Raw genomic sequence first — 13,497 nt, 5'->3', positions numbered from 1 at the left:
TATATATATATATATATATATATATATATATATATATATTTAAGTGTTTATTTATTTTGAGAGAGAGAGAGTGAGAGCAAGCAGGGGAGGGGTAGAGACCGAGGGAGAGAGAATCCCAAACAGAGAGAGAGGGACAATCTGCACACTCACAACTCGCAGCCAAACAAGGTGGTTGATTTCACCGAAGGTGAGATCATGACTTGAGCCAAAATCGAGAGTCAGACGCTTAATGTACCAAGCTTCCCAGGTGTCAGTGGCACATCTTTTTTAGTTTTAGACATTCAAACAAGAGTGTGAGGCTAACAGGAGTAGTCACAGCTGACATACATTTTCCCCAGCACCTACAAAATGCCAGGCTGAGGGCTATGTGTTTTAAATATTTTATTACATTGAAGCCTCTTGGCAGATCTGTCCAAAGAAGTCCTATCCCCATTTTATACATGAAGAAACTGAAGCTCACTGGAGATAGGTAAACTTGCTAAGAGTAAGTGGCAAAGAGGCAACTTGGGTTTGTTTTGCTGTGCAGAAGTCCTCTTACCCATAGTTAGCACTGAGACTGTGCTCCTGAATCTGTTCAACTCTGTGGCTAGCTTCTTCTCATTTCTCAGCTGGATTTTGTTTTGGGCACCTTTTAAGGGCCTGGAGAGCAGCTGGGGCTCCAAAAAGCATTTAAAACATTAACTCTTAACCAAGCCAAGTAACCTATATGAGAAAGTATTCAGACCTCCATAGAAAAGAGACTAGTTTTAAAGGAAAAATGCTTATTTAAAATAGTTGTGTAGGGGCACCTGGGTGGCTCAGGAGGTTGAGTGTCTGACTCTTGATTTAGGCTTCAGGTCATGATCCCATGGTCATGGGATGGAGCCCTGTGTCAGGCTCCATCCTGAGCATGGAGCCTGCTTGGGTTTCTCCCTCTCCCTCTCCCACTGCCCCTCCCTCTCAAAATAAATATATAAACATTTAAAAATAAATAAATAGTGGCGGCTGGGTGGCTCAGTTGGTTTAGCGTCCAACTTCGGCCTAGGTCATGATCTCGCAGTTTGTGGGTTCAAGCCCTGCCATCGGGCTCTGTGCTGACAGTTCAGAGCCTGGAGCCTGCTTCTGATTCTGTGTCCCCCCTCTGTCTCTCAAAAATAAACATTCAAAATAATTTTTTAAAAAAATAAGTAGTTGTATAGATAGCCCCGAAATAATGTTTTTGATGATCTCAGACATACTGGAAGATCACAAGTTGAAATGGGCTGAACAAAACTATTTAAATGTTGAAAACTACTAATTAAAATTGTAGTTTTTTGTCTTTAAATGTGTTGTGTTTCAGTGATTTTTATAAGTTGCAAAGCTCTCAAGTGCTATATTACCAAAGAATGCTCCATTAGAGCTTCTGATGTCCAGCGGTGTCGAGGACCTTGTCTGAACAGGAAACCTGGGTTTGAACCCTTGTTCTATCCTACTGGCTTTGCAATCTTATCAAGGATGCTTAACCTCTCTGGGCCCTGACTCCCTCAGATATAAAGGAATAATAATTACAACATTAATAAAAGAATACATGAGGTATTTACACAGAGCATTTAGCAGAGAGCCTAGTGTGGCTAATGCTCATCAAGAGAATCTGAATTATTTTCTGAAGAAGTGAAAGTGCAATATTTATACTTACATTATGTGTAAAAGTCCAATATTATCTATAGATATTATGATAAGAATATTTACTGAACACTTATTATATGCCAAGAAAAATTGTAGAATCAATGATTTTACTAGGTTTTAAATTGTTCAAACCATTATTAAGAAATTACATTCTCCTCCTCACCCCCAGCATAGAAACGATACTTTGTTCAAAACTTACCATGATATACAAGTACTATTTGCCTTCTCTACAGCCTCCACCCACTAATGATAGACCTGTTGTAGAGCAGGAGTCTTTTCATGCTCAGGAAATGACTGACCTTGGTGGCCCGGGCTGTTCCACCAGCATGGGTTCTGGAAGGCTGACTGCTCCCAAGGCTTGTTGCTTTTTTCTTAAAAATAAGAAAGTATATATTTTAGTTTCACTGGGGTAAACCATCCTAACAATGTAGACAAGTTAAATTTTCATATCAATACAAATATCTTCTTAAGCAAACTTCAGACTAATATACTAAGCACACAAAAATTAAACATGTTTAATGTTTTTAAATTGTTCATCTTTGTCTGAAGACTATATAAACACTGAAAAGGAAGAGGAAGCTGAATAAATCCCAATTATTCAATAGTCAATGATTCTGGAGAACTACAAAGATCCTCATGGGAAGTTGCCATTTCCACCATGAAGCGCTTCTGGAAACAACATCACTCACTGTGGAGTGGGTGGCTTTCTTTCTTACAGCACTATAGACAGTGCATGCTAGCACAACCTCTACAGAGGGTGATTTAGCAATAAGTCGCAAAGACAGAATTCTACTTCTAAAAGTTTATCTTAGGGAAGTAAGAAGAGAAAGCAAAAGCCTTTTTTCTTCAAAGATATTCACAGTATTATTAGATCAAAAAGCTGAAAGCAATATAGGTAATAATAATGAATATTTATTGAGTACTTACCATGTGCCAGGCAATTATTCTATTAGAATAATAGAATTATAGATAAAAATAGAGTAATAATACTTCAGTAAGAGTATCTATTTAGAGCATTACTGTAAGTGCTCTAAGTGTTTTAAGTACCATGTGTCATAACCTACTTAATTTTCGCAGGAAACGGTATAATGCCGGTCCTATTTTTATCCTCATTTTGTGGGTGAGGAGACTGAGGAATGGGATAAACACATAACTCAGCGATGGTCACAGCTAGTCAGAAATAGGACGTCTGCTTCAGACCCTGTTCTCTTACCTATCTGTACTGCCTCCCACAATAGAAGTCTGTTATAGACAGCTACAGGATGAAATATCATGCAGTTATTAAAAATCATGTTTAGAAGAACATTTCATTAAATGAAAACGTTATTCATATTTTATATAAAGAAAAGTCAGCTTATAAAATAGTATGTATAGTATGATCACTGAAGTTCATATGAGGTTATTTTCTGATGGTGCAGTTAAGAGCAATTTTTTAAAATATTCTTCTTTGTGCTTTTTTGTATTTTCTTACAAAACTATACTATTTTAACTGAAAAAGAACATTAAATGGAGGGGAGAAAAAAGGAAAGGTAAAATACACAGCTTCTTTCTCAACAAGGCCTTGATATATCTCTTACAAATATCCATATTTCAAAGAGGCAAGCTTGTAAACTATCCAGTTTTATAATGTCAAATCAATTATCCTCCAACATCTATAAAATGTGAATAATGTACTATAAGCATTGAATATAGGAAGGGCAATAATGCTGATACATAATATATTAAAAAGTTGTATGTCTATATGGTAAAAATTTTAAAAACATATAATTGAGGGGAGCTTGGGTGGCTCAGTTGGTTAAACATCCAACTCTTGATTTTGCTTCAGGTCATGGTCTCATGGTTGGTGAGTTCAAGCCCTACATCAAGCTCTGTGCTGGCAGCATGAAGCCTGCTTGGGATTCTCTCTCCCTCTCTCTCTGCCCTTCCCCTGCTCTCTCTCCCTCTCTCTCAAAATAAATATGTAAATACATACATACATAATTGAAAGCAATGTGTTTTAATTTGTTAACATTTAGCAAGATTCATACGGCTTACTTTTTTTTTTTAAATGCCTGTCACGGACTCTTGAGCTGAAGCCACTTCTTCCTGCAGGTTAAATATTACCTTAGGAAGCAGAAAAGTCAAAACCTAGCTTGTTGTCCTCAAAGTATCATGTTTCTGAATCCACTGGCTGACCACACTCAAGCACTTCAGGAAAGTCACTGAGGCAACAGGGTGGACTTGTGTTCATGAAATGGCATCTGAGGGGCCTCACAGGCATTTGCAGGAGTCCCAGGATCCCAGGCATGGCCTGCGGACTAAATAGTCTCTCCCAAGCACACATGCAGTACCATCGGCCAAGGGGAGAAAAGAATCTTAGATAAAAATGACAGAAATAAAAGAGGCTGCTAAAGAGCTAGTGTTGTGAGTGTGGTATGGGAGATGGTGAAAAGAGGGGATGGCCTCAATTTTATCCAGGTTGCAAGTCTCTTCAAAATATAAAGTGTATTGACAAATAGCTTCTGATGGCCATAGTGTATTCATGGATTCAGTGTAAGGTACCAGACCTAAGAAATAAAGACAAGAATACAGCAATGGGGTATTGGTTTTAATCCCATTACTCATTTCAACCTCCTCACTTCCCAGTGAGGAGACTGAAGCCCAGAAAGATCAGGCCGCTGTCCTGTGGGCCATAGCTGCCCCGCACTCCAGCTATTAGCCTTTGGTCTCAACTATAATCAAGGAAGGTCATGTTCTAATCCTGCCCTAGCAACAGCTCCTATCCACTAAGTCAAAGCCCCCGTCCATGCATGCCAGACCCTGCCTCATCTGTAAATGAATTCCACTTTAATGCGTCAGCGAGAATTTGCCCAAGAGAATTAAAAAAAAACTTGGTTTTTGGCTGAGTTATAAAACTATTAAGTTAAAAAAAAATAACTATTTAAACTTGATATATTTGCTGATTTCTGTTTTCCCTTCATATGAACTCAAGATTTACTTTTTATTTTCATTTATTAAATTCAATAACTTTTAACTCAAATGAGGATCTCTTGGCTTTCCTGTGGGTAGGAACTGTCACTCCAAAGCTTGCCTTACCTTCTGACCCTATATAACCTAATCTACAAAGGACTAAATCTAATATTTATTAAGCCCTTATATCAGTTTCTTAAAACACAATACAAAAGCTTAGAAATGTACACATAAACCAGATCAGACTCCTCATTCTCAGGTTAGTAACCAACATTTAATTACAGATGTTTTGGGCTGTATATAAGTCTTGGCAGTCTTTGTTCAATTGTGTCTGACTTCATGCATCCCTTCATTCATTCACTCATTGGACAGGCATTTACTGAACCCTGGCTATGAGCCTGTTCCTATTCTAAGCAGTGGAGATGTAATGACCAATTAAGCAGAAAAAAAAAAACAAACTCCTGCTCTCATAGTGCTTACATTCCAGTAGGAGCAATCAGACTCTAAATAAGTCAACAAAAAACAAAATGATTTCAGTGAGTGATGCCTGCTGTAAACACAGTAAAATAGGGTAACGTAACAGCAAATGACTGGCTGAGAATTGTTCCAGATGGGATACACAAAGAAATGACATTTGATTGAGATCTGACTACAAATAACCCAATCATGGAAATAAGGGATGTGGGAGAGGAGGCATTCTAGGTAGACAGAGTATCATGTGCAAAGGCCCTAAGATAGGAATGGGCTTGGCAAGTTGGAGAAACTGAAAGAAGTTAGAGCAAATGGCAGGCACAGGCATATTTGGTATGAGATGAAATAGGATGTTGGATGAAGATACTTAAACTGAAGTGATAGAGATTTAGGATGACCCTAGAGTCAGGTATGTTTGAGATCATCAGTTTCTTCCAGCTTCAGCCTGCTTCCTGATCTTCTCTGGTAACCATCTAGCCCTCCTGAGTCCTCCCTTATCTCCAGCTGAAAAGTTCTCAAAGTCCTCTGGCTTCACCTCACCTTGTGCTTAGTTTTGCAGGTATCTTCTTTACCCTCACTTTCCCATCACCTTACCATCAGCACCGGTCCTTAGAAATCACACTCTGGCCTGAACACCTCTCCCACCTGGTTAGGTCTGCATATTCACTAACTGGTGATAGGGCAGGATCTACCCTCAGACAGAAGAGAATCCATCCACTCATGGAAAGCAGAAACTCTCTAAACAAGCTCACTTGGCTATGACTCTGCACTTGTCCTAACATACAGAAATGCTCTAGTCTTTAAAAGATTAAGACATTAAATGAGGATGCCAATACTATAGTAATTCAGATTTTGAGTTAATTTTTTTTCATTTCCATAAACCCATAGACTAAAAGCCATCAGGCAGATTTCTCCTTGCAAACCAATCACACCCTTTGTAATATTTATGAGCACTTCTTTGTTTAACTTAAGTTTTATAGAAAGGAAACTGGCAGGAAGAGACTGCCCCTCATCCCTAATGTCAGGTCACAGGCCTGGCTGAGTCACTGGCCCCTTGCAGTCGAGCATGCCAGGCCCTCAGTCCTAATGATCAACAGGGACAGAAGTACGATACTCCGTGCCTTATTTTCCTCCACTAGACTCAAACTCCAGGACACCAAGTCTGGGGAATTTACAGAGAAAAGTGTGTGATCTCTCCTGCAGTCATGAACGCAGTCATGAGGCCCTGTTTCCATGGACTATGAATCCACACCGACTTTAAGCAGCCTCTCCTACCTCCAAAAGTCAGCCAGCTAGCCATGAGACCCATAAAAGAGGAACCCCATGCTTGAGCAGAGAAGTTCAGTGAAGAATACACAGATGAGAGCAATTCTGTCTGCAGCTGCAGGAAGGTATGAAAAGAATGAATTATATACTTTTTTTTTTGTACGTCTGTGGTAATTCCCAATAAAAAATTTTATTGAATGAATCAGAACTCAAGTCTTAAAAACTGTTTTCAAAGTAACAATGAAGTTCTAAGAGCCAAGCAAAGAGCTGTTATGTCACAATCTCCTAAAATCTCAGGAAAGGCCCTGAGTGAAGCCTCATGTTGCCCTGAGACTTTAGTGAGCACAAAGAAAGGTGCCACGTTCCCTAGAATAAAGGCTCTATCTTTTGATATGCATGGCAAGAATCCTGGCTCCACCAAATGCCCGTTGAGACTGTGGACAAATTCGTGAACATTTCTAAGCACTATTTTTCTCATCTGAAAAAAAGAATAACCATACCCATATCTAAGACAGAGATTGTGAGGATCAAAGGAGATGAAGAATGGTCTGAGGAGTGGCCCACAGGTTGCAAATCCCTGCTCTAGAGAGACTCAAAGTTCTTGATCAAGTCGCGGTGGAATAGGCTGATCTCCTCAAGGCAATACCACTGGACCTGGTTTTAACTCAGTGGCTGCTGTGAATTTTCTGTCAGCTTTTATCACTTATACAATCAGAAAAAAACATTTTTTTTTCCATTGGATTAAAAAAAGTGGTTTTTTTCTTAGGTCTAGCCATGATTCTAATAATGGACACGATTAAGTTATTTGGAAACACTTTGATCCTTTTCGGGTTTGCTTTTAAGCTTTGTTAGGTTGGACAAAAGCAGCCTTCAAAGTAGGACTAATTTTTCTTTTTTTCCAAACAGAGATGACACCCTTCTGAGAGCTCTACCCAGTGACTCTGACTGGTGGGAATACATTGTATTCCTAGGCCTGGGTGAGCTCTGGGGATTACATGGAAGTATAAATGTGATGCATCTAGCCCCTAGGCAGGCATACCAAGATTACTCAGTAAATGCTGGCTAAGAGGAGCCCAGGACTACTTAACGGGGCTAATGCTAAAAAGCCTCCTTCTTAAAAACAAAACAAACAAAAACAAAACAAACACACACCTTTCTAGTAAATGAAGGAATGTCAGTTTGTAAGTTGGGCCACATCTCCTTTCAAGTATAAGTTTGTCTCCCTTTTATATTTATTAAGTTTGTACATAAGGAAATTTAGATTAAAAAATGTAAGGAAATTTAGATTCCAAGGTGAGGAGTGTTCCTACTTTGAACAACTAAAAAACTGCCAGAGAATTAAATGAAACAGTGGTCCTCAAACTCTGGACACCAGGCAGCATGATGTTCCCTATATGGGAAACGAGAGGGGAGCCCTAGGGCTGTTCCAGCTTTCTGTCTGGAGAGTTCCCAGGCTGCCTGAACGTGGAACGTGGAATGTGGAACGTGGAAAAGGAACCTAGGCAGAAACGATCAGTCTCTATGGGTTCAGGAGGTAGAACTGGGAGCTCCACATACCAAGGGGGCTCAGGAGGTTCACAGGGAGAGCACCAGAAAGAGAGCTGCAAGAGAGAGCCCCAGAGATCTGCATGCACGTGCATGCCATGTGGGAACCTGAAGTCTGGGTAAAGAACACCCAGAAGGAGCAGAGGTATAATCCCTAGAGCTCGCACAGACCAGGAATAGAGTATGTCCCCAGCAGTCAGAATCATTGGCAGAGTCTGCAGAAGGATAAATTAGTCCTCTTCTAAAGGCTGCTCTGGGCCAGCCAAACAGCTTAAAAGCAAACCTTAAGTTATTTCCAGGTAACTGAACTGTGTCCCAGAACACAGCTCAACAAACAAGCACCCAACAGGATGAAATTCACATCTATTTGGTATCTGATAAAAAATTACACGGCATGCATAGAAGCAGAAAAATACAACTTTATTTTCCATGGGTAGGAAAATATAATGTTCAAAAAGCATAGTATCTTGATTGCAGTGCTGGCTACCCAAATCCATACATGTAATAAAGTGGTATAGAACTTACATACACATGTTCCAATGTCAATTTCCTACTTTTGATATTATACTATAATTACGTAAGATGTAACCAATGGGAAAACTGTATGAAGGGTACAGGGGACCTCTCACACTATCTTCACAACTTCCTGAGAATCTATTTCAAAATAAAAAGCTTTTTAAAAGTAAGTTAAGGAGAGACATGAAAAGTATTTTCTTAAAAGCCACCCAAATCAAACTTCTAAACATATAAAATACAATGTCTGAAATGAAAAATACACCGGGATTAAGAACTGATGAGATATCACAAAAGAAACAATTAGTGAACATGGACACATAGCGATAGAAACTACCCAAAACAAAACAGTGAGTAAAGACTAGAGGCTAGGGAAGAGAGGATCAGTGAGCTGTGGGACAACTTCAAGCAGCTAATATGTGTATAATTGCAGCCTCCAAAGAAGAGGAGAGAGATGGAGACAAACCAAAATATATGAAGAGATAATGACCAAATCATTTCCAAATGTGATGAACCCACCAATCCATGAAGCTTAACAAATCCAAGTAAGAATGATGAATAAATAGGGTATGAACAAAGGGGCAAGTTGGTTTTTAGATGCCCATCCCTCAAAGACTTCCAGTGATGACAAAATCTACATGTGGGGCAAGAGTTCTGTCTCCTGTCCCAGCTGACATGATGTCTTTCTCTTCCAGGGAGTTGGTTAGAGTTCCTGCAGCCACAAAACCAGTGATTCTCTTCTCCATCCAAAGAGCAAGAAAATGGAGCTAGCCTACCTTTCTACCAAAATAATGGCAAATATTCTTTGGGGAGCCCTTAAGAGTACAGCCTTTAAGAGTCAGACATTATAGGTCACAAAATTTTTGAGCACACAGATATACAAGAACTTTTGCATTAAACGAGTATTGAAATCCTCAAAGGTTCAATGTGGCTGCTGGCATGCTCAAATAATTTCTCAAGATATTTGTGAAACTCTTTGTTGAACTTTTTTCAGAAACTGCAACACATTATTTGATTATCCTTGGATGCAAAACAAATTTATGCTCTCAAAGGAGATTTAAGTTTTTGAACCTACCAAAAAACTAATCAGATTCATATATGGTAAATATGAGAAAGCTACTGAACTGGATTAACAAATGATTTTAGTGAAAAAAAAATATTGATGGAAGATGAAATGCTTTTGTGTTCTGAATGTAAAAGTAGAATTAATACCAATATTATTTGAACAATGGAAAGTAGCTTAACTATATAAGTTTTCAGGTTACCACTGGATTTCATTTTATTGATAGGAAGTCACCATTTTCTTTCCTTTTCCATACCTCTTGCATACAGATGCTTCTTTTTTTTTTATAATTTTTTTTAATGTTCATTTATTTTTAAGAGAGAGAGAGAGAGAGAGAGAGAGAGAGAGAGACAGACCATGAGCAGGGGAGGGGCAGAGAGAGAGGGAGGCACGAATCTGAAGCAGGCTTCAGGCTCCTAGCTATCAGCACAGAGCCCAATGCGGGGTTCAAACTCATGATATGTGAGATCATGACCTGAGCTGAAGTCAGATACATAACCAACTGAGCCACCCAGGTGCCCCCAGATGCTTCTTAAAAATAGTATAAGAGGGGAGGTGGGTGGGGGCATGGGTGACATAGATAAAGGGATTAAGAGTACACTTATTGTGGGGCGCCTGGGTGGCGCAGTCGGTTAAGCGTCCGACTTCAGCCAGGTCACGATCTCGCGGTCCGTGAGTTCGAGCCCCGCGTCAGGCTCCGGGCTGATGGCTCGGAGCCTGGAGCCTGTTTCCGATTCTGTGTCTCCCTCTCTCTCTGCCCCTCCCCCGTTCATGCTCTGTCTCTCTCTGTCCCAAAAATAAATAAAAAACGTTGAAAAAAAAATTAAAAAAAAAAAAAAAAAAGAGTACACTTATTGTGACGATCAATGAATAATGTATAAAATTATTGAATCATATTGTACACCTGAAACATAAAACACTGTACATCAATTATACTTCAGTAAAAAAAATAAGTACAGAAAATCTATGGTCAGAGATTAATTTATAGTTTTTCTTTTCTTTCTTAGCATTTTTCAATCAGTGCATTTTTAGATCAATGGTTTCTTAAGACTTTATGAAATGTAGTAGTTTTCAGGATAAAAACTCTCATTAAAATATATGTTTTGACATATTTGTTAACAAATCAGTTCCATTACTTAATAGTTACCCTATAAAATGACAAGAAATATTGTGTTTCCACATGAAAACACATGCTTTTTTTTTTAACGTTTATTTCTGAGACAGAGAGAGGCAGAGCATGAGTGGGGGAGGGACAGAAAGAGAGGGGGGACACAGAATCCAAAGCAGGCTCCAGGCTCTGAGCTGTCAGCACAGAGCCCGACATGGGGTTCGAACTCATAGACCGCGAGATCATGACCTGAGCCGAAGTCGGATGCTCAACCGACTGAGCCACCCAGGCGCCCTAAAAACACATGCTTTATCAGAAAATAGTATCTAGAAAATAATTGTCTTTCGAAAGGGTAGGCATATCCCCCAACAGTACCAATTATAAAGCTTGACTGTTATCTACAAATGATCCTTTATACCATGGTTGTAAATAGTCTACAAATAAATACAAGTTGCCTTTATTACCAAAAGAAGTATAAATGTATGCTACCACAAATGCAATATAATACATAGGATATATTAGCCCCTGGGAAACAGTGATAAATAAGTCATAATGAATAAATCTTACCATTAACTCATTGCATAGAAATTCACTTACTGAGGGAAATGCCTCATGCACAATGGTCTTAATAACACAGACTATGGTAGCTGCACTTCATTGAGTGTGTTTATTTTCTAACCACTCAGTACCTACTCATCATCACCAAGCCAACTCAAGTCTTTCTAGTCCTGGGTGGCTGTCTTGCTAGGCAGCCCAAATGCTAGCCTTTTCCTGACTCTGCTGTGACCCAGCTTTCCTCCATGTTGCATTTCTGACCCTATGGAGAGAGAATGCACTTTCTTCATTTCAGATTCAAGGAAATAGGAATGATTTAATCTTCCTTTTTTAATTTATTTTTTTAGTAAAGTATAGTTGACACACAACGTTACATTAGTTTCACGTGTACAACATAGTGATTCAACAATTCCAAGTGTCATGTTGTGCTCATCACAAGTGCAACTACCATCTGTCATACACGCTATTACAGTATCATTGGCTATATTCCCTATGCTGTGCCTTTTATTCCTGTGGAATGACTTAATCTTACTTTATAAACTTCTTGAATGAAAAGAGGGTACAACACAAGGAGGAAAGAAGGAAAGATTTACAAAAATTGACAACAGTAGTAAGAAAGTCTATGGTGTTAGCCTTAGATAGAATTCTTCTTCTTTTTATCTTTTTCAAACTTTTTATTCAGTTTTGAGAGACAGAGCATGTACGGGGGAGGGACAGAGAGAAAGGGAGACACAGAATCTGAAGCAGGCTCCAGGCTCCGAGCTGTCAGCTCAGAGCCCGATGTGGGGCTCCAGCTCACAAACGGTGAGATCATGACCTGAGCCAAAGTTGGGTGCTTAAATGACTGAGCCATCCAGGTGCCCCAAATAGACAGAATTCTTAAAATAGGTAATTTTATGAATATTATCAAGATAGTAGTTAAAAGCCCTGACTCTGTAAACTGAGTCAATTCCGGACTTCACTACCAAATACCTATGTAACCTTGGACAAGTTATTTAATCAAGCTTTCCCTCAATTTCCTCACCAGGAGAATGAGATTATTATAAGAGGGGTGCATGTACGTGTGTGTACAATGCCTATATTTGTGTTAGCTATTATTATCAAATGCTCTCTAGTTCTCAACTACCCTTACCAATCTTCTCTTGTCAAAATACTTCTCACTAAGGTGTTAATAATTGATATATTATCTCTCCTAGGAATACTCAGAATTTAAAAGAGGATCCAGGAGAAAGCAATGTTTAACTCAAAGGTTAAGTAAGTTGCTAATGGTGGAATTACAGACAACAAGCTAACTGGGAAATATTATTGGATGGTACCTCCTAAATATATCTACTCAACAAGATTGCCCCTTCAGGGCTGGGGATGGCGTGTACCTCTAAATGTCCTTAAACTGTATGTCACATTTTGGGAGTATGTTTTGTACACACATATGTATGTACTTTTCAGAGGAAAAGATCAGTTTTCATCAGATTCCAGAGGGACTATGAACTGAAAATAATTGTGAATCCTTGCCCTCTAAGCTACCTAATTCTCTGTCCATATGTAAGAGAGACACTTCTAGTCAAACATGCACATTTGCTTGTCCCTGTACATAAACACACACACACACACACACACACACACACACACACACACACACACAGTAGCAGCTGCTGGATCTCTAAGGCGTTCCAAAGAAAAAAGGCTCACATCTAAAATACTTCTCTCTTTAATGTGTAAGCAGACATATGCACAGATTTAGTTCCAATCACTGTTAAAAACACTTTAATTATTCTTCTATAACCTGATGATCTTTATTCTTTTCCTTCTGATTACAAAAATACATTTAGAATAAAAAGTAGAAAAAAGAAATGTAAATTACTCAAATTCCTGTCATTCAAAACAGCTACTTTCAGTTATTTTTCTATTCTTGTGTAAATAAAAAAATATGCACCATGTTATAAATACAGTATATAAGTGAAATTGTAATTCCTTCATCTTTTTTTTTTAACCTAACATAAACACTTTTCTTCACTAAATGTTCTTTGAAGCATGGTGTTCAAGATACCTCAGTTACTACATCTGTGTGGTAACTTCACCAATTCATTACTGCTGTATGTTTGTTTCTCTCCCAGTTTGTCATTATTATAAATACAGTGATGAAGATCCTTGTGCCATCATGTACACCTCTGATTATGCACTTGAAACAAATTCTCAGACTGGGAATTTCTAGATAAAAAAGGATGAATTGTTTTTCTTATTCAAGGCTCTCAGTTATTTTCCATTTTAAAACACCATTTATGTTTTTGTTAAAGGAAGAGTTTAATCATATAGATTTACAATTTCATAATTTTGAAGTTTTCAAATATTTGAAGAAAATTTATATAAGAAGTCAAAATCAAGC

General features: G+C 38.6%; 1 protein-coding gene across 5 annotated transcripts in view; it reads right to left on the bottom strand.

Moving 5' to 3' along the window:
- CAST (calpastatin) overlaps positions 1–13,497 on the bottom strand; it is a 108,733-nt gene that overhangs the window by 73,900 nt on the left and 21,336 nt on the right. For all 5 annotated transcript variants that reach the window (XM_049647626.1, XM_049647632.1, XM_049647633.1 and 2 more), the window contains one exon: positions 1,944–2,015. In XM_049647626.1, the coding sequence (XP_049503583.1) occupies positions 1,944–2,015 (72 nt within the window). Of the gene's footprint in view, positions 1–1,943; positions 2,016–13,497 lie in introns of those variants that run through there.

Source organism: Panthera uncia (genome assembly GCF_023721935.1).
Source record: "Panthera uncia isolate 11264 chromosome A1 unlocalized genomic scaffold, Puncia_PCG_1.0 HiC_scaffold_17, whole genome shotgun sequence".
NCBI classification, from domain to species: Eukaryota; Metazoa; Chordata; class Mammalia; order Carnivora; family Felidae; genus Panthera; species Panthera uncia.
Note: the sequence above shows the minus strand (reverse complement) of the source record. Positions and strands in the feature narration are given on the sequence as shown.